This window comes from Cherax quadricarinatus, chromosome 58 (assembly GCF_038502225.1).
Source record: "Cherax quadricarinatus isolate ZL_2023a chromosome 58, ASM3850222v1, whole genome shotgun sequence".
NCBI classification, from domain to species: domain Eukaryota; kingdom Metazoa; phylum Arthropoda; class Malacostraca; order Decapoda; family Parastacidae; genus Cherax; species Cherax quadricarinatus.
Window position 1 is genome coordinate 5,797,452 of NC_091349.1, and position 22,617 is coordinate 5,820,068.

Consider the following 22,617-nt stretch of genomic DNA (forward strand, 5'->3'; position numbering starts at 1 on the left):
CACTGCAGCATCTTACATCTTACGAGGTCATTTTGGCCACATTAAAGATGGTGTTTCTCAGTTCCAACTACTGTGACCCCCCACTGCTGCCTCTTGTTTTTCCTCAGCTATTGTGTGTGTGTGTGTGTGTGTGTGTGTGTGTGTGTTTATATATATATATATATATATATATATATATATATATATATATATATATATATATATATATATATATATAAACAATCGCAGACAGACGATCTTAACTATGCAAAACAAGCCACGGGGGGGGGGGGGAATCTGTAACTCAAGTACTTTCACACTTCTTAGTGCATCATCAGGAGCTATGCAATGTTGCAAGGCAGCAACTAAAGCAAGGGGAGTTTTCTCAGAGTAGCGTAATGCAGGTGACACATCTGCACTACGCTACTCTGAGAAAACTACCCTTGCTTTAGTTGCTGCCTTGCAACATTGCATAGCTCCTGATGATGCACTAAGAAGTGTGAAAGTACTTGAGCTAAAGACTTCCACCCCCCTCGTGGCTTGTCTTGCATGCATGCATATATATATATATATATATATATATATATATATATATATATATATATATATATATATATATATATATATATATATATACTGATTAGGTAACCCTGAAGAAATACCTTTAAATGGCTGGCTGAGTTTTTTTTTTTTTAAAGTTTTTTTCTCATAACTTGAGAACGTCTCACCCGATCGACTTCAAATTTCAATAGCAACCAGAGAAATAATTTATTAAACTATAAGCATGTACGGGAGACCTCTTGTCGAGTTTATATAGATTATTCTTTTATTTATTTTCCTAATGGTAACTTGAGAATGTCTCTTCTGATCGGCTTCAAACCCTCCAACACTGATGTGTCCTACTTAAGAAAAGGTTGGGACATTACTGAAGTCTTCAGGTGCGAAATTTTTTTTAAAATGGTGTATTATTTTCTGTGAGGTAATGCAATTATGCCTCTTTTGAAGGACCATATTCTGTAATGGCTGACACATCTTAAAGACAGAATAATACTCATATACTCTAGACTCTGTGGATGCAAATCTCACAGTATCTTAAGTATGTAAGACACACGAGCATATAAGACCGTGTTTCTAGGCAGAAGCAGGTGTAACGTAATGTTAGTGAACAACTGCTGAAGCTTAGGTTAGGTCAGGTTGGTCAGGACACAATATAAGTGTTTCCTGATGCTGGTCTTAGTTAAATGATGACCCGCAGCAGGAGCTGTTGGTCATCTGACTGAGGCCTTCCACTGGCTTACCCCCTCCACCCGATTTAAAAATTGTTATGATAGGAATCATATATGCTGATAAAACGCAACCCAAAGCCTTGAGTCCAAGCTTGAGCATATAAGGCGCAGGCTGATTTTCCAATACTTTTTGAGGGAAAAAAGCGCGCCTTATATGCCGGAAAATATGGTAATTAATAAATCTGAGATGGTATAGGTAAAAGAATTACAGGGGTGGGACAGGAGGGTGTTGGAGGGAGGATATGTGTAAGACTGGAAGGGGGAATGGAGAAGAGATAAGTGAAGGGGTTGAAGAGTGAGGGAGGGGAGAAGGGGATGGAGAAAGGGGATTGATGGCAGGAGGGGAAGCAGGGGAGGGGAGGAATGTCTTAGCCGGGTGCTACTATGGGTCGATAGAATATTAAAGCAGCCAGATCCTAGATGACTCATACGAAGTGTTGCTGGGGAGATGAGGGGGTGAAACAGGGTGAGAGGTGGGAGAAAGGGGAGAGGAGTGGGAGGTGTGAGGTGGTAGAAGGGAAAGAGATAGGAGGTTTGAGGGGTGAGGTAAGGAGAATGAAGAGGTTAATTGCAGACAGGTTAAAAAGGATGGACAGAGCAAGTGTGAAGAGAAAGGATGGGCAAGCAAAGAGAAATGGGAGAGGTGAGAGAAGAGGGGTGGGGAGGTAAGAGGGGTGAGAGAAGAGGGGAGGGGAGGTAAGAGAGGGGAGGGGAGGTAAGAGGGGAGGGGAGGTAAGAGGGGAGGGGGAATGAGAGGCCAACATTCGGTAACTCAGCTCCACAATGTTTATTTTACATTAATTATATACACATATATACAATTCACGTATACCAAAAAGAAAATTAATTATTCAATCCCACTGCTGCCACCAGTTCATGTGAAGTGTTCAATCCCACTGCTGCCACCAGTTCATGTGAAGTGTTCAATCCCACTGCTGCCACCAGTTCATGTGAAGTGTTCAATCCCACTGCTGCCACCAGTTCATGTGAAGTGTTCAATCCCACTGCTGCCACCAGTTCATGTGAAGTGTTCAATCCCACCGCTGCCACCAGTTCATGTGAAGTGTTCAATCCCACCGCTGCCACCAGTTCATGTGAAGTGTTCAATCCCACTGCTGCCACCAGTTCATGTGAAGTGTTCAATCCCACTGCTGTCACCAGTTCATGTGAAGTGTTCAATCCCACTGCTGCCACCAGTTCATGTGAAGTGTTCAATCCCACTGCTGCCACCAGTTCATGTGAAGTGTTCAATCCCACCACTGCTGCCACCAGTTCATGTGAAGTGTTCAATCCCACTGCTGCCACCAGTTCATGTGAAGTGTTCAATCCCACTGCTGCCACCAGTTCATGTGAAGTGTTCAATCCCACTGCTGCCACCAGTTCATGTGAAGTGTTCAATCCCACTGCTGCCACCAGTTCATGTGAAGTGTTCAATCCCACTGCTGCCACCAGTTCATGTGAAGTGTTCAATCCCACTGCTGCCACCAGTTCATGTGAAGTGTTCAATCCCACCACTGCCACCAGTTCATGTGAAGTGTTCAATCCCACTGCTGCCACCAGTTCATACCAAGTACTTCAGCACTTATCCTCAAATCTAACTCTCAGATCTGGGTGGCCAATTATCCTCAAATCTGACTGCCAAATCTAGGTGTCCTGCTATCTTTATGCTATCATAATTTCTCCACACATATACAGAGACAACATTATGTGGTGATATTTTTCCTTTTTTTTTTTTTTTGAGAGCCATACAGATTTCTCCTGGTGTGGGTCACATGACCCGCTCGGTGGAGTTTTTGGTCACTAACTGAGGTCTCAATGGTTGGATTTCCCCACCTAAAAAGAAGTCACCACACAGGGACGTGATGGGTATTGGGTTAACCAGAAGTGGGACGTCAGAAAAAATGAGGATCAGAAAAGAGGAGATGAAGGAAGGGGAAGAAACATGCCCAGAGTAGCCACAGTTATGACGGAGTTCAGCCAAACAACGTCAACTACGACAAAAAAAGAATCTCTACAAAGGCTTCTCAAAAGGAGTACGTATTATGTTAGAAGCTACATGTGGTGTTAGAAACTACATGTGGTGTTAGAAACTACATGTGGTGTTAGAAACTACATGTGGTGTTAGAAACTACATGTGGTGTTAGAAACTACATGTGGTGTTAGAAGCTACATGTGGTGTTAGAAACTACATGTGGTGTTAGAAACTACATGTGGTGTTAGAAACTACATGTGGTGTTAGAAACTACATGTGGTGTTAGAAACTACATGTGGTGTTAGAAACTACATGTGGTGTTAGAAGCTACATGTGGTGTTAGAAACTACATGTGGTGTTAGAAACTACATGTGGTGTTAGAAACTACATGTGGTGTTAGAAACTACATGTGGTGTTAGAAACTACATGTGGTGTTAGAAACTACATGTGGTGTTAGAAGCTACATGTGGTGTTAGAAACTACATGTGGTGTTAGAAACTACATGTGGTGTTAGAAACTACATGTGGTGTTAGAAACTACATGTGGTGTTAGAAACTACATGTGGTGTTAGAAACTACATGTGGTGTTAGAAACTACATGTGGTGTTAGTAACTACATGTGGTGTTAGAAACTACATGTGGTGTTAGTAATTACATGTGGTGTTAGAAACTACATGTGGTGTTAGAAACTACATGTGGTGTTAGAAACTACATGTGGTGTTAGAAACTACATGTGGTGTAAGAAACTACATGTGGTGTTAGAAACTACATGTGGTGTTAGAAACTACATGTGGTGTTAGAAACTACATGTGGTGTTAGAAACTACATGTGGTGTTAGAAACTACATGTGGTGTTAGAAACTACATGTGGTGTTAGAAACTACATGTGGTGTTAGAAACGGCATATGGTAGACGTTACTTATGGTGTTAGAAAGCACACACAGTGGCAGTTCCACACAAGGTCTGAAGGCACAACATTAAAGAGCGTGTTGGTACATTCAAGAAATAAGGAGATAGACAACATATGAAAATATTCTTGAAGTAAATATCAATTTCTTCTTTAAATCAATAATATTTCTGGAGTAAATATTTCTCCTTCTTCCATGGGATAATATTCGTACAGTAGCTGTTGTTCCCTCCTTCTATGTGATTATATTCCACAAATATTATTCTACTCTGTACTGATATTCTTACAATAACCCTCACACCCTCTTCTGTGTCTAGGATACCTGTCAGACACTGCAACATCATGGAATCTTGGTACAGAGGGCATTTACACAACCTTCTTGCTTGCTACTGGCCCAGTCCTTGGGTATAACTTACTTCCACTGGGGATTCCCGCCTACCAGTGACTATGCCTTCGTCTGCTGCACGTCCTACACCTGTCGCCAGTATATAATCGCCAAGCACCATGACTGTGCTTCAGTTCCTTCAAGACTACGGTGCTCTTCACCAATTCCAAGGCTGAAGGACTGATTACCTCATCTTTTGTATACATTTCTTCACATTATGTCCTTGTATTGATAAAGTCACTGGATGGCGAAACGTCTACAAGTAAAGACATGCAAATGTCGCACATGTGTTTAATTCTTCATGTTGGGAGTATACCACTTTTATAGCAAGTGGCACCGTGGCTCCATGCATGAGTGTCTGCCAGACGCCCAGCTTAGGGTGTTGAGAGGCCTTAGTTTCAACCCCAGCAGCACTCTGGTGTACAAGTGCACTCTTGGCTCATCCCTCAACCATCCTCACATGCTATACGAGTTTTTTACATATGGTTTGCTGCAAATTTCTCGACTTATGTGTTTGGTGTATCTTCTATATGCAATAATAACATACCTTACTCAACTGGAAAAATGTCTATGAAGACATTTTCACAAAATTCATAAAACAAGAGAATGTCATTCATCTTGGGGAAGCTGTGTGTTGTCACACCTTCAAGTCCGGCCTCAGAATGTCTTGCTACGGCAAAACAACTCTCAAAATAGGTCACAGGTACGTCACAGTCATGTTTCAAGCCAACGAACTTAGAGTCAATAATGTCCATGAAGATGTAATTACCGTCACTCACCTGGAAGAGGTAAGCGTCGCCGAAGGCTGTAGATAAGCAGAAGATGTAGTCCCTCTTAGGATGCTCAGGGATGGGTTGCATGATAGCACCGTCCACGATAATGAGATGCTTGGGCGCCGCCTCCACCGAGCGTCCCTCCCGGGAGTCACACGGGTAGAAGAGTAGCGTAGTGCCCTTCAGACATACCCAGTACCCCTTCCAGCCTCGCTTCCTGGCCAGCTCGATCTGGTGCTTCTTCCTCAGCAGCCACTTCTTAACACTCAGAAACCTGAAGAGGGGGAGAAGATTCGCGTGAAAATACCTCGTTTATACTGCCTGAATTCATTACCTGTCCACCTACACTGCAGAGAAAATACTGCACCAAGGTAAGGTTGGATATATTGCTGTTAAATAAGAAAAGTTTGCAAGATATAAGTTCCATCTCCCAGGTTAAACATTACAAACACCAGAGATGACCAGCAGGTGACAGTAAGAACCACTGCATATGTAGCATTACTGACGGTAGTCATGGTAACGTAATTCCTCACAATGAACTCCAAAAATACTGTACTGCACTCTACTGCACTAAACCGTACACGGTACTGCACTAAACTATACACTACTGTACTCAGTTTCACAATACTTAACTTCACAGTACTGTACTAAACTTCACAGTACTGTACCTAACTTCGAAGTACTGTACTAAACTTCACAGTACTGTACCTAACTTCACAGTACTGTACTTAACTTCACAGTACTGTGCTTAACTTCAAAGTACTGTACTTAACTTCACAGTACTGTACTAAACTTCACAGTACTGTGCTTAACTTCACAGTACTGTACTCAACTTCACAATACTGTACTAAACTTCACAGTACTGTACTAAACTTGACAGTACTGTACTTAACTTCACAGTACTGTACTCAACTTCACAGTACTGCACTAAACTTCACAGTACTGTACTTAACTTCACAGTACTGTACTCAACTTCACAGTACTGTACTTAACTTCACAGTACTGTACTTAACTTCACAGTACTGCACTAAACTTCACAGTACTGTACTAAACTTCACAGTACTGTACTCAACTTCACAGTACTGTACTTAACTTCACAGTACTGTACTTAACTTCACAGTACTGTACTAAACTTCACAGTACTGTACTTAACTTCACAGTACTGTACTAAACTTCACAGTACTGTACTAAACTTCACAGTACTGTACTTAACTTCACAGTACTGTACTAAACTTCACAGTACTGTACTAAGCTTCACAGTACTGTACCTAACTTCACAGTACTGTACTCAACTTCAGTACTGTACTAAACTTCACAGTACTGTACTCAACTTCACAGTACTGTACTCAACTTCAGTACTGTACTAAACTTCACAGTACTGTACTCAACTTCACAGTACTGTACTTAACTTCACGGTACTGTACTTAACTTCACAGTACTGTACTCAACTTCACAGTACTGTACTCAACTTCACAGTACTGTACTTAACTTCACAGTACTGTACTCAACTTCACAGTACTGTACTTAACTTCACAGTACTGTACTCAACTTCACAGTACTGTACTTAACTTCACAGTACTGTACTTAACTTCACAGTACTGTACTCAACTTCACAGTACTGTACTCAACTTCACAGTACTGTACTTAACTTCACAGTACTGTACTTAACTTCACAGTACTGTACTTAACTTCACAGTACTGTACTTAACTTCACAGTATTGTACTCAACTTCACAGTACTGTACTCAACTTCGCAGTACTGTACTCAACTTCACAGTACTGTACTTAACTTCACAGTACTGTACTTAACTTCACAGTACTGTACTTAACTTCACAGTACTGTACTCAACTTCACAGTACTGTACTAAACTTCACAGTACTGTACTCAACTTCACAGTACTGTACTCAATTTCAGAGTACTGTACTTAACTTCACAGTACTGTACTTAACTTCACAGTACTGTACTTAACTTCACAGTACTGTATTTAACTTCACAGTACTGTACTCAACTTCACAGTACTGTACTCAACTTCACAGTTCGGTACTTAACTTCACAGTACTGTACTTAACTTCACAGTACTGTACTTAACTTCACAGTACTGTACTTAACTTCACAGTACTGTACTCAACTTCACAGTACTATCAAAGTACCTCCCCACTAAAAGCTATGTATCAAGGCCTTCAATCAACTGTATAAGTTATTCTGTTTTTATTTAATTAACTCGTAAGCATCAAGAGCACCTCAAACAGCATTTCCCAGTAATTAACGATTCATTTCCCCAGCGTTGAACATCCAGCTCAACATTTTGAAGAATATGTTCTATAGTCTAGAATTAGCATCCATCTGTCACGTGGCCCGTGGCCTGGTAGCAAAAGCTCTCGCTTCACACGGTGAGGATCCGGGTTCAATTCCCGGCGAAGGAGTGGAAACATTGAACGTGTTTCCTTACACCGGTTGTCTATGTTCACCATCAGTAAAATGGGTACCTGGGTGTTAGTGGACTGGTGTGGGTTGCATCCTGAGACAAAACTGACCTAATTTGCCCGTAATGCTCAGCATAACAAGCGGCTTTCTATATAGTAGTAAGTTACTGACGTCAGCTATGGTCTGTATACCCTGTACATGTACTTGTAGGAAATAAAGATATTATTATTATGTTTGCTAAAAGAGCGGGAAGTGTTCCAATAACACTAGCTAAAAGAGCGGGAAAAGTGTTCCAATAACACTAGCTAAAAGCGCGGGAAAAGTGTTCCAATAACACTAGCTAAAAGCGCGGAAAAAGTGTTCCAATAACACTAGCTAAAAGCGCGGGAAAAGTGTTCTAATAACACTAGCTAAAAGCGCGGGAAAAGTGTTCCAATAACACTAGCTAAAAGCGCGGGAAAAGTGTTCCAATAACACTAGCTAAAAGCGCGGGAAAAGTGTTCCAATAATACTAGGTAAAAACGCGGGGGAAAAAAACACTAACTTACTTTCACCAAGATGAAAATTCGCCCGAGACTAAGAACCTTTTAGAGTACAAAAATTCTTTCTGCGTGACTCTAGTGGGATGGAGAAGAAAATGAAGCTTTTATAGAGGGAAAAAAGTAGTTATTATGCGAGCTCTGGGCGCCAGAGGGGGTTGAAGAAGGACGTGAGAGCCTTTGTAACACTGAAACACTCTTCTTTCTTCTTCAGCGCACTCTTGCTGTGCTTCTAAAAGTCTTGTCTGGTTGAACTGTGAGACGGAGTCATGTCTGTCTGCCTGTCTCTGTCTATATGTTTTTTTTTCTCTCTCTCTCTTCCATCTTGTCTATTTTCTCTCTCGTCCTCGTTATTCTGACAGTGACACCACTACGATGGCTTTGCATCACAGTTTAGTATGAAGGAGATGCTTTGTGTCCCAGTTTCTCTACACACATGACACAGACTTCTTAATATAAAAAAGAACACGTACCATGTTCCTAATACGTACGCGCAATGTTGCTCTAACACGTACACAGGGAATACAACTTAGCAACCACGCCATAGGCGTGCACTGTGTGCATATCTTAACACACACCTCTTGGTGTATATACACAGAAGGATCACAGGAACGCTGTCCAGGGAGCTCAACATTCGGTTCTTGGATGAAGGCACTGCGAATGGCTCTACATAATTCCTAGAGGGTATTTGACAGACTAGGCTTATCCTCAACCCCTACCGAATGTGAGCTAGTTTCTCCCAATCGTCAGATCATTGAGGATATTGGTGCCACGAGCGCGAGTCATTGATTCAGTCAACAGTACTCTTCTCGGGTCTAACACCACTGACCCGATTCTAAGAAAAATATCTCTGACCTCAGGTTGGAAGGCAGGAATGGAGACACTGATGTACATGATGCCTTCTACCTACTCACCAAATGTTTGTACCTCCCAAAGTTGTCTACTTTTAGTGATGCTCCCTAGTCTTCAACAGTCTCAAACTCAAAGACTGTGACATCCTTCTAGAGTTCATGTTAGAAAGTGTGTCCTGCACCTTTGCCTTCAAGAGGGACAGGGGTGCAAGCCTCACGTTTAGACAGACAGGGTAGACTGGAAATATGGGCACGTTTATAAACTGTCCTGGCAGCTTTCTTATCCTCCTTCATGACATCAGATGAGCTAATAAAACAAATTCTTGCAGATAACCTGGATGGTGCAGTAGAGATATAACACCTTGGGAGTGGGAGACTCTCACTACTCCATACCCAAAACCAGCTGTAATGTTGGCCTACGAACAGTACAGCTGGGACAGCCCATTACAGAGAAAGCAAATAATATTTTCACTGCCATAATGTTCAGCAGGGGAACTGCACCTCTCAAAGCTGTGAGCACACATCACACTAGGAACTTCCTAACATTTCTCATTTCTGCAACGGGGGCACATTTCGACCCGCTACCTCTCTGCATTGCAATGACTCGCTGCTTTACTGCCCCAATCCACACGGAATATATGTGTATTTGCTGCGATGCACATGCGAACTAACACCGTCTGCATGGTGCAAACTGTTCCAAAACCAAGGGACAGCATGTGACATAATGAAGTCAATATCATCAACGAGAAGCCTCGCTTCAGCTGGCTCCAAAACATCCAGCACTCCGCATGATCCTGCTATACCTCCTGACAGGATCACAATCTGTCCCTGGAAGAATGGCAGACGCTTATCATGGGATTATACCCGTGTGTCCACCCCTGGCTGACACCTACTGCTCTTCATAAGAACAATTACAGATTTAACAAATATAGACTCCAGCCATCAGTAACAATTCTTTCCAGTAGGATCAAAGACCCTGGGCAAAACATGCAACAGGAGTCCTCAAATAACTGAGTTCCAGGATCATGGATACTACAGGAAACCCACCTTCCTGTTCCAGTGTTTCAGTGTGGCTATCCAACTGGGGGATGCTGCTGCAGTCTCACTTCCCGTTACAATCTCATTCAAAATGTTCTTTTTCATACATGATGATGCCTTTTAAACAAATAATTACTAACCTACTCTCTCTCTCTCTTCTGCATCTTGTGTCACTTGTTTGCAAGTATCGCAGACAAGCGACACATGATGCAAAACAACCACGGGGGGGGGGGGGACGTCCCCCGTGACCGTATTTGCTTGAACCTCCTCCTCTTATCTGCATCATTGTAAGCTCCTGATGACGTGTTGATTGCAACATGAAAGGCCTAGAGCTATCATTCAACTCCCCCGTGGATATATATATATATATATATATATATATATATATATATATATATATATATATATATATATATATATATATATATATATATATGAGAATTATTATATTTTCTTCCTTGCCGTTGCAACGACGTTTTGCCGGGCTAATTAAACGTTTTGTCTTCACATATGTAATGCACCAAGTTGATGAAACGTTTCTCATTTCCTTCCAGATCAAACTTTTCTCATCTTCCTGCTGAGAGAGATGAAAAAAATCCATACATTTTATCCCTCAGATAAGAAAAAGAAATGTTCCATAATTTTTGGCTCAGATTAAACATTTCTCATTACTCTTACCTCGTACGGAGACATCTCTGAGTAAGAGATTTATTCTCATCTTTCTCTCTCCCTCCCCCCCCCCTCTCTCTCTCTCTCTCTCTCTCTCTCTCTCTCTCTCTCTCTCTCTCTCTCTCTCTCTCTCTCTCTCTCTCTCTCTCTCAATTTCTCTCTCTCTCTCATGTACACCTAGATGCCCTTCGCAACAGACCCACATAGGGATCCTGACTACCTTGGCACTCCCTGCTGACACTGGGTCTGTGCCACAGTTACCAAATCAAGTGGCATTGAACCTGTGTACTGTGAACCACTAAGAGAACGATGACTGTCATATGAACCACCTATGGTTCATATGACAATGTGTGTGTGTGTGTGTTTTAGCAACACACATGGGAGAACCATACACGTTCACACATGAAATAATGCCCTTGTACCATGCGCTGTGGCACCAAGGTCACCCCTAAGGATCGATACAGGAGGAGGAGGAGGAGGAAGAGGAATAGAAGGAGGAGGAAGAGGAGGAGGAGGAGGAGGAGGAGGAGGAGGAGGAGGAGAAGAAGACTGAGCTATATCTCCTCCCAGCTTTGTTTTCAGATATCAGAGGCAGAACCATAAACAATCTCTACGACTTGGCATAATTCCAGCTAATGAGTGTACGACCCTTTCCTGCCGAGGGTACGATCACTCTTACCTCCAGCACGACCCTCCTGTCGTGGTCTAAGACCGTCCCTGTCTTACATAAGACCATCCCTGTCTCCCTGTCTTACCTGCGATCATCCCTGCCTTATCTAAACCCCCTTTGTCCTCTTCCCGTGTGTACACTGGCCAGACACAACACACAGTACTACTTGCTCAAAACATCGATATCCGACTCTCTCTTTGGACGTTCCAAAACACAAAGATTGGAAATAAAGGACCGAGGAGACGTTTCGGTCTCTCCTGGACCATTATCAAGCCACTGAATTGTGACTTATTCATCGTGAAGGTCTCAGTGATCAAAGACCAGATGGGCTTCTCGCGTGCCTCTTAAGGCATTCATGAATTTTTCAGTGATAGGAGACGTTGAGAGATAAAGAAAGATAAAGAAAGAGAGAGAGAAAGAGAGAGAGTGAGAGAGGTTCTTCTCTGACATCTTTGCTTGTACTTCTCTGATGTCACCAACATCAGCTTTCGACTTGTCAGCGCAATCAGTCTATAATATTCTGGTCTGGGACCTCAATTTGCATGTTTCAGGAGGTCAAAAGACCTTTTTGGTCCCACTTCAATATTACTTACATAACATGGTCTGAAATTTTTATCTTTTGTCTGCGTTTATATTCTGTCTGTTAGTCTGTTTTTATATTCTGTCTGTTAGTCTGTGTTTATATTGTCTGTTAGTCTGTGTTTATATTCTGTCTGTTAGTCCGTTTTTATATTCTGTCTGTTAGTCTGTGTTTATATTGTCTGTTAGTCTGTGTTTATATTCTGTCTGTTAGTCTGTGTTTATATTCTGTTAGTCTGTGTTTATATTCTGTCTGTTAGTCTGTGTTTATACTCTGTTAGTCTGTGTTTATACTCTGTTAGTCTGTGTTTATACTCTGTTAGTCTGTGTTTATACTCTGTTAGTCTGTGTTTATACTCTGTTAGTCTGTGTTTATACTCTGTTAGTCTGTGTTTATACTCTGTTAGTCTGTGTTTATACTCTGTTAGTCTGTGTTTATACTCTGTTAGTCTGTGTTTATACTCTGTTAGTCTGTGTTTATACTCTGTTAATCTGTGTTTATATTCTGTCTGTTAGTCTGTGTTTATATTCTGTCTGTTGGCCTAGTAATAGATCTTGTCCCAGTTAAGCAAGCCTTGTCCCTAATAGACGAGGACACAGAGTGACGCCCTGATCAGTAACACTATACCTCAGTGTTAGTAACACTATACCTCAGTGTTAGTAACACTATACCTCAGTGTTAGTAACACTATACCTCAGTGTTAGTAACACTATACCTCAGTGTTAGTAACACTATACCTCAGTGTTAGTAACACTATACCTCAGTGTTAGTAACACTATACCTCAGTGTTAGTAACACTATAACTCAGTGTTAGTAACACTATACCTCAGTGTTAGTAACACTATAACTCAGTGTTAGTAACACTATACCTCAGTGTTAGTAACACTATACCTCAGTGTTAGTAACACTATACCTCAGTGTTAGTAACACTATACCTCAGTGTTAGTAACACTATACCTCACCTTCCATCCTCCAGGGTACCTGACTCATTCAATACCTGGAGGCTAACATCTCCGCGACCTGGTCTGGGATCAGGTCAGCTGGTTGCCAGCCTGATGGATCAGGCTGCTGGTGCCGGTCACCCGCAACCCAACGTATGAACCACAACCCGGCTGATCAGAGACGGTGCTGAGGACTGTGTCGAGTTCCTTCTTCAAGACAGCTAGAAGTCTGTTGGTAATATCCTTTATGCATGAAGTAAGTTGTTGAAGAGTCGTGGTACTTTTACACTTATTGGGTTGTCTCTCAACAGACTCATCACTCCCAGCTTTTCACCGGAGGTATCCTGCACCGTCTGTGAAGTTTTTATGTTCATACGTAGTAATCTCAAAGTTCAGGTTTGTTAACCGTCTCTCCAGTATCTTCCAGGTGTAGCTTATGATGTTCTAAGGAGTACAGTTCTAGGGACTTAAGCACTCCCAGTAATTTAAGTGACTGACTAGGTTTATTCCAGCTGTGAAGGTTCTCTGTACATTTTCCAGCTCAGTAATTTCACCTGCCTTGAAGGTGACTGTTAGTAGACAGCAATACTCAAGCCTAGAGAGAACCAGTGACCTGAAGATCATCATCACTGGCTTGAAATCTCTTGTTTTAAAAGTTCTAGTTATCCAGCCTATCATTTTCCTTGCAGTTGGGGTAACAACCCTGTTGTCTTCCTTGATTGTGAGACATTGGAACAGTGTAACTTGCAGGTTTCTTACTCTCTCTTGAGTGATTAGTCTGTCTAGTAGTAACTAAAACCTAACCTAACCTAACCTAACCTAACTTTACCTCACCTAACCTAACCTAACTTTACCTCACCTAACCTAACTTTACCTCACCTAACCTAACCTAACCTTACCTTACCTTACCTAACCTAAACTAAACAAACTTTACCTCACCTAACCTAACCTAACCAAACTTTACCTAACCTAACCTAACCTTACCTTACCTTACCTAACCTAACCAAACTTCACCTCACCTAACCTAACCTAACCTAACCTAACCTTACCTCACCTCACCTAACTTAACCTAACCTAACCTAACCTTACCTTACCTTACCTTACCTAACCTAACCAAACCTTACCTAACCTTACCTAACCTAACCTTACCTAACCTAACCTAACCTAACCTAACCTAACCTAACTAACCTTACCTAACCTAACCTAACCCAACCTTACCTTATCTAACCTAACCTTACCCTGCTTAACCTAACCTTACCTAACTTTACCAAACCTAACTAAAACCTTACCAGTCAGCCTGTTAATTATAGCACTCTCTCGCCATGGGTTCAAATCCCACCCGTTCTGTGATTTCTTACAAGTCAGTTTACTGAAGGTTGGCCACGACGTTAATCGCCATCTTAATTACTTATTACTCTAATTAACCGTAATCGTCACCATGTATCACCCTGCTCAGTCACTATGCGTCACCCCGCTCAGTCACCATGTGTCGATACTTCGTCTAATTTGTCGACGTCAAAATAATGACCACCTCCAGAGCGTTGGCTACATTTTCACTCGGTTTTTCATTACTTAAGCCAACTTAGAATCGATTAATTAAAAATATTGAAGAAGGAAATTGCTTTAATTAAAGGAGATGTATAATGAGTTCCCAGGGAGGCGTAACATGAGTGGCTGTCACGTGTTGGCGGGAAGATCATTGGTTGATGGTATGACGCTTGCTGGCGGGAAGGAAGGTGATTGGTTGATGGTACGACGCTTGCTGCCGGGAAGGAAGATCATTGGCTGATGATACGACGCTAGTTGGCGGGAAGGTCATTGGTTGATGGTACGACGCTTGCTGGCGGGAAGGAAGGTGAATGGTTGATGGTACGACGCTTGCTGGGGGGAAGGAAGATCATTGGTTGATGGTACGACGCTTGCTGGCGGGAAGGAAGATCACTGGCTGATGATACGACGCTAGTTGGCGGGAAGGTCATTGGTTGATGGTACGACGCTTGCTGGCGGGAAGGAAGGTGATTGGTTGATGGTACGACGCTTGCTGGGGGAAAGGAAGATCACTGGTTGATGGTACGACGCTTGCTGGCGGGAAGGAAGATCATTGGTTGATGGTACGACGCTTGTTGGTGGGAAGGAAGATCAATGGTTGATGGTACGACGCTTGTTGGCGGGAAGATCATTGGTTGACGGTACAACGCTTGTTGGAGGGAAGGAAGGTCATTGGTTGATGGGACGACGCTTGCTGGCGGGAAGGAAGGTCACTGGTTGATGGTACGACGTTGTTAGCAGGAAGGAAGGTCATTGGTTGACGGTTCGACGCTTGCAGGCGGGAAGGAAGGTCACTGGTTGATGGAACAACACTTATTTGCAGGAAAGGCACCGGTTGATGGAACGGCACTTGATGGTGGGAAAGAAGGTCACTGGTTGATGGAACGACGCCTGATGGCGGGAAAGAAGGTCACTGGTTGATGGAACGACGCCTGATGGCGGGAAAGAAGGTCACTGGTTGATAGAACGACGCTTGATACCAGGAAAGGTCACTGGTTGATGGAACGACGCTTCATACCGGGAAAGAAGGTCGCTGGTTGATGGAACGACGCTTGATAGCGGGAAGGACAGCTAGACGTCCAGAAGACAGACAGGTGGACACAAAAAGGTAACCAGTCGTCAATAAGTCAATCAGTGAAGCACAAAAACACCAGCAACTATGACATGTAGTGAGTAAATAACACTCCGAAGAGGAGGAGGACACCCACAATACTCCCACACACCCACAATACTCCCACACACCCACAATACTCCCACACACCCACAATACTCCCACACACCCACAATACTCCCACACACCCACAATACTCCCACACACCCACAATACTCCCACACACCCACAATACTCCCACACACCCACAATACTCCCACACACCCACAATACTGCCACAAACACCCACAATACTGCCACAAACACCCACAATACTGCCACAAACACCCACAGTACCGCCACAAACACCCACAATACTGCCACAAACACCCACAATACTGCCACAAACACCAACAATACTGCCACAAACACCCACAATACTGCCACAAACACCCACAATACTGCCACAAACACCCACAATACTCCCACAAACACCCACAATACTGCCACAAACACCCACAATACTGCCACAAACACCCACAATACTGCCACAAACACCCACAATACTGCCACAAACACCCACAATACTACCACAAACACCCACAATACTGCCACAAACACCCACAATACTCCCACAAACACCCACAATACTACCACAAACACCCACAATACTGCCACAAACACCCACAATACTCCCACAAACACCCACAATACTGCCACAAACACCCACAATACTCCCACAAACACCCACAATACTGCCACAAACACACACAATACTACCACAAACACCCACAATACTGCCACAAACACCCACAATACTACCACAAACACCAACAATACTACCACAAACACCCACAATACTACCACAAACACCCACAATACTGCCACAAACACCCACAATACTGCCACAAACACCCACAATACTGCCACAAACACCCACAATACTGCCACAAACACCCACAATACTGCCACAAACACCCACAATACTGCCACAAACACCCACAATACTGCCACAAACACCCACAATACTGCCACAAACACCCACAATACTGCCACAAACACCCACAATACTGCCACAAACACCCACAATACTCCCACAAACACCCACAATACTACCACAAACACCCACAATACTGCCACAAACACCCACAATACTACCACAAACACCCACAATACTCCCACAAACACCCACAATACTCCCACAAACACCCACAATACTGCCACAAACACCCACAATACTGCCACAAACACCCACAATACTGCCACAAACACCCACAATACTACCACAAACACCCACAATACTACCACAAACACCCACAATACTACCACAAACACCCACAATACTGCCACAAACACCCACAATACTGCCACAAACACCCACAGTACTGCCACAAACACCCACAATACTACCACAAACACCCACAATACTACCACAAACACCCACAATACTACCACAAACACCCACAATACTACCACAAACACCCACAATACTACCACAAACACCCACAATACTGCCACAAACACCCACAATACTGCCACAAACACCCACAATACTACCACAAACACCCACAATACTACCACAAACACCCACAATACTACCACAAACACCCACAATACTACCACAAACACCCACAATACTGCCACAAACACCCACAATACTGCCACAAACACCCACAATACTGCCACAAACACCCACAATACTACCACAAACACCCACAATACTGCCACAAACACCCACAATACTCCCACAAATACCCACAATACTACCACAAACTCCCACAATACTACCACAAACACCCACAATACTCCCACAAACACCCACAATACTGCCACAAACACCCACAATACTACCACAAACACCCACAATACTACCACAAACACCCACAATACTACCACAAACACCCACAATACTGCCACAAACACCCACAATACTACCACAAACACCCACAATACTACCACAAACACCCACAATACTGCCACAAACACCCACAATACTACTACAAACACCCACAATACTCCCACAAACATCCACAATAGTACCACAAACACCCACAATACTACCACAAACACCCACAATACTCCCACAAACACCCACAATACTGCCACAAACACCCACAATACTGCCACAAACACCCACAATACTACCACAAACACCCACAATACTCCCACAAACACCCACAATACTACCACAAACACCCACAATACTGCCACAAACACCCACAATACTGCCACAAACACCCGCAATACTACCACAAACACCCACAATACTCCCACAAACACCCACAATACTACCACAAACACCCACAATACTGCCACAAACACCCACAATACTGCCACAAACACCCACAATACTGCCACAAACACCCACAATACTACCACAAACACCCACAATACTGCCACAAACACCCACAATACTGCCACAAACACCCACAATACTACCACAAACACCTACAATACTCCCACAAACACCCACAATACTACCACAAACACCCACAATACTCCCACAAACACCCACAATACTCCCACAAACACCCACAATACTGCCACAAACACCCACAATACTGCCACAAACACCCACAATACTACCACAAACACCTACAATACTGCCACAAACACCCACAATACTGCCACAAACACCCACAATACTGCCACAAACACCCACAATACTGCCACAAACACCCACAATACTGCCACAAACACCCACAATACTGCCACAAACACCCACAATACTGCCACAAACACCCACAATACTGCCACAAACACCCACAATACTCCCACAAACTCGCACAATACTCCACACATCCACAATACTGCCACAAACACCCACAATACTCCCACAAACTCGCACAATACTCCCACAAACACCCAGAATACTGCCACAGACACCCACAATACTACCACAAACACCCACAATACTCCCACAAACTCGCACAATACTCCCACAAACACCCACAATACTGCCACAAACACCCACAATACTACCACAAACAGCCACAATACTGCCTCAAACAGCCACAATACTGCCACGAACACCCACAATACTCCCACAAACACCCACAATACTCTCACAAACGAACACCCACAATACTGCCACAAACACCCACAATACTGCCACAAACACCCACAATACTGCCACAAAGACCCACAATACTACCATAAACACCCACATTACTCCCACAAACACCCACAATACTGCCACAAACACCCACAATACTGCCACAAGCAAACACAATACTGCCACAAACACCCACAGTACTGCCACAAGCAAACACAATACTGCCACAAACACCCACAGTACTGCCACAAACACCCACAATACTCCCACAAACACCCACAATACTCACACAAACACCCACAATACTACCACAAACACCCACAATACTGCCACAAACACCCACAATACTACCACAAACACCCACAATACTGCCACAAACACCCACAATACTCCCTCAAACACCCACAATACTGCCACAAACACCCACAATACTGCCACAAACACCCACAATACTGTCACATACACCAACAATACTACCACAGACACTTACAATACTCCCACAAACACCCACAATACTAACACAAACACCCACAATACTAAAACAAACACCCACAATACTCTCACAAACACCCACAATACTCCCACAAACACCCACAATACTAACACAAACACCCACAATACTAAAACAAACACCCACAATACTCTCACAAACACCCACAATGCTCCCACAAACACCCACAATACTGCCACAAACACCCACAGTACTTCCACAAACACCCACAATACTGCCACAAACACCCACAATACTGCCACAAACACCCACAATACTCCCACAAACACCCACAATACTGCCAGAAACACCCACATTACTCCCACAAACACCCACAATACTCCCACAAACACCCACAATACTCCCACAAACACCCACAATACTGCCACAAACACCCACAATACTGCCACAAACACCCACAATACTCCCACAAACACCCACAATACTGCTAGAAACACCCACAATACTCCCACAAACACCCACAATACTCCCACAAACACCCACAATACTTCCACAAACACCCACAATACTCCCACAAACACCCACAATACTCCCACAAACACCCACAATATTGCCACAAACACCCACAATACTCCCACAAACACCCACAATACTGCCACAAACACCCACAATACTCCCACAAACACCCACAATACTCCCACAAACACCCACAATACTGCCACAAACACCCACAATACTGCCACACACCCACAATACTCCCACAAACACCCACAATACTGCCACAAACACCCACAATACTCCCACACACCCACAATACTGCCACAAACACCCACAATACTGCCACAAACACCCACAATACTCCCACAAACACCACAATACTCCCACACCCACAATACTCCCACACCCACAATACTCCCACACACCCACAATACTCCCACACACCCACAATACTCTCACACACCCACAATACTCCCACACACCCACAATACTCCCACACACCCACAATACTCCCACACACCCACAATACTCCCACACACCCACAATACTCCCACACACCCACAATACACCCACAATACTCCCACACACCCACAATACTGCCACACACCCACAATACTCCCACGCACCCACAATACTCCCACGCACCCACAATACTCCCACACACCCACAATACTCCCACAAACCCACAATACTCCCACAAACCCACAATACTCCCACACACCCACAATACTCCCACACACCCACAATACTCCCACACACCCACAATACTCCCACACACCCACAATACTCCCACACCCACAATACTCCCACACACCCACAATACTCCCACACACCCACAATACTCCCACACACCCACAATACTCCCACACACCCACAATACTCCCACACACCCACAATACTCCCACACAATAATGGTTTCTTCAAAAACAAACAATACGTGGAAAAAATGCACCATTTCTGGCAGACTTTCTCTTGGTACAATAGTTGTGGTGGGCCAGGTGGGCCAGGGGTGGGCCTCGGGTGGGTAAGCACAGTAGGAAGGTCATACTAAACAACACACGTAACTATGTCCCTTAACGTGTGTTATTAACCGGAGAACTGAAAGACAGAGAGAGAGAGAGACAGAGAGAGAGAGAGAGAGAGAGAGAGAGAGAGAGAGAGAGAGAGAGAGAGAGAGAGAGAGAGAGAGAGAGAGAGAGAGAGAGAGAGAGAGAGAGAGAAAGAAAGAGAGAGAAAAAGAGAGAGAGAAAGAGAGAAAGAGAGAGAGAGAGAGAGAGAGAGAGAGAGAGAGAGAGAGAGAGAGAGAGAGAGAGAGAGAGAGAGAGAGAGAGAGAGAGAGAGAGAGACAGCTGAGAGCTGTATCAGCTTGGGGAAATAGATGACAAGTAACATTTGCACCTGAGAAAACGCAAATGATGATCATCTCTAGGCACCATGATGGTAATGCTGGGGCAGTAGTAAGGATGAATGGGAGGGTGTTGGCACCTGGAGAAGAAGTTGATATCCTTGGGGTGAAATTTGACTCCAAACTAACCATGAAGAACCATGTTGTAAATCTTGCAAACAAGGCAGCCAGGAAGCTTACAGCACTTCGCAGTATCTCGCATCTGCTTGACAGTAGGGGTTGCAAGATCCTGTATGAGGCACAAGTACGCTCACACCTTGAGTATGCTCCACTTTCTTGGTTTGCCTGCCTCCCCTCTCATCTGCGACTGCTTGACAGAGTAGAGAACAGAGCAAGACGTGTCATCTCTCGCCTGGACCCATCCTGGATAGATCTGTCATTTCAGCAGAGCCTTCAACATAGGAGGGATGTGGGTGGCCTTACTGTTATGTACAAGGCCAATATTGTCAAAATACCTCACTTGGATCCACTTCGAGGACAGCGTGAAACAAGCTTTTATGCCACAAGACGGGCAGAAAGCAGCAACTTCACTCTGGCTGTACCCTTCTCCAGAACATCACTCCATCTGAGATCATATATACCCAGGATGACCGAGTATGGAACACATTCGTACAGTATGGACCGAGTATGGAACACATTCGCTGGGGCAGTAGTAAGGATGAATGGGAGGGTGTTGGCACCTGGAGAAGAAGTTGATATCCTTGGGGTGAAATTTGACTCCAAACTAACCATGAAGAACCATGTTGTAAATCTTGCAAACAAGGCAGCCAGGAAGCTTACAGCACTTCGCAGTATCTCGCATCTGCTTGACAGTAGGGGTTGCAAGATCCTGTATGAGGCACAAGTACGCTCACACCTTGAGTATGCTCCACTTTCTTGGTTTGCCTGCCTCCCCTCTCATCTGCGACTGCTTGACAGAGTAGAGAACAGAGCAAGACGTGTCATCTCTCGCCTGGACCCATCCTGGATAGATCTGTCATTTCAGCAGAGCCTTCAACATAGGAGGGATGTGGGTGGCCTTACTGTTATGTACAAGGCCAATATTGTCAAAATACCTCACTTGGATCCACTTCGAGGACAGCGTGAAACAAGCTTTTATGCCACAAGACGGGCAGAAAGCAGCAACTTCACTCTGGCTGTACCCTTCTCCAGAACATCACTCCATCTGAGATCATATATACCCAGGATGACCGAGTATGGAACACATTCGTACAGCATAATGATGTCAACGAGATAAAGTCAGTTGATCAAATGAAAATGCTGGCCCACAGATGGCTCCAACTTCATCCTGTTCCCTACTTGTATGTTTCATAACAATAAAAATGCTTTCAAATGAGCTGATGTAGGTAACAGCTCTTAGCTTGTCAATAAAGTTAGGAATCCTTAACCTGTAAATAGCTTGTCAGTAAAGTTAGGGATCCTTAACCTTGTCAAACCCTGTGTAAAAAAAAAAAAAAAAAAAAAAAAAAAAAAAAAAAAAAAAAGAGAGAGAGAGAGAGAGAGAGAGAGAGAGAGAGAGAGAGAGAGAGAGCAGCCATGAAGGTTGTACAAAAGCTTA

General features: G+C 43.7%; 1 protein-coding gene across 24 annotated transcripts in view; it reads right to left on the reverse strand.

Annotated features, from left to right (window-relative positions):
• sif (still life) overlaps positions 1 to 22,617 on the reverse strand; it is a 1,051,963-nt gene that overhangs the window by 335,712 nt on the left and 693,634 nt on the right. For all 24 annotated transcript variants that reach the window (XM_070097567.1, XM_070097564.1, XM_070097583.1 and 21 more), the window contains one exon: positions 5,307 to 5,574. In XM_070097567.1, coding sequence (XP_069953668.1) covers positions 5,307 to 5,574 — 268 coding nt within the window. The remainder of the gene's footprint in view (positions 1 to 5,306; positions 5,575 to 22,617) is intronic.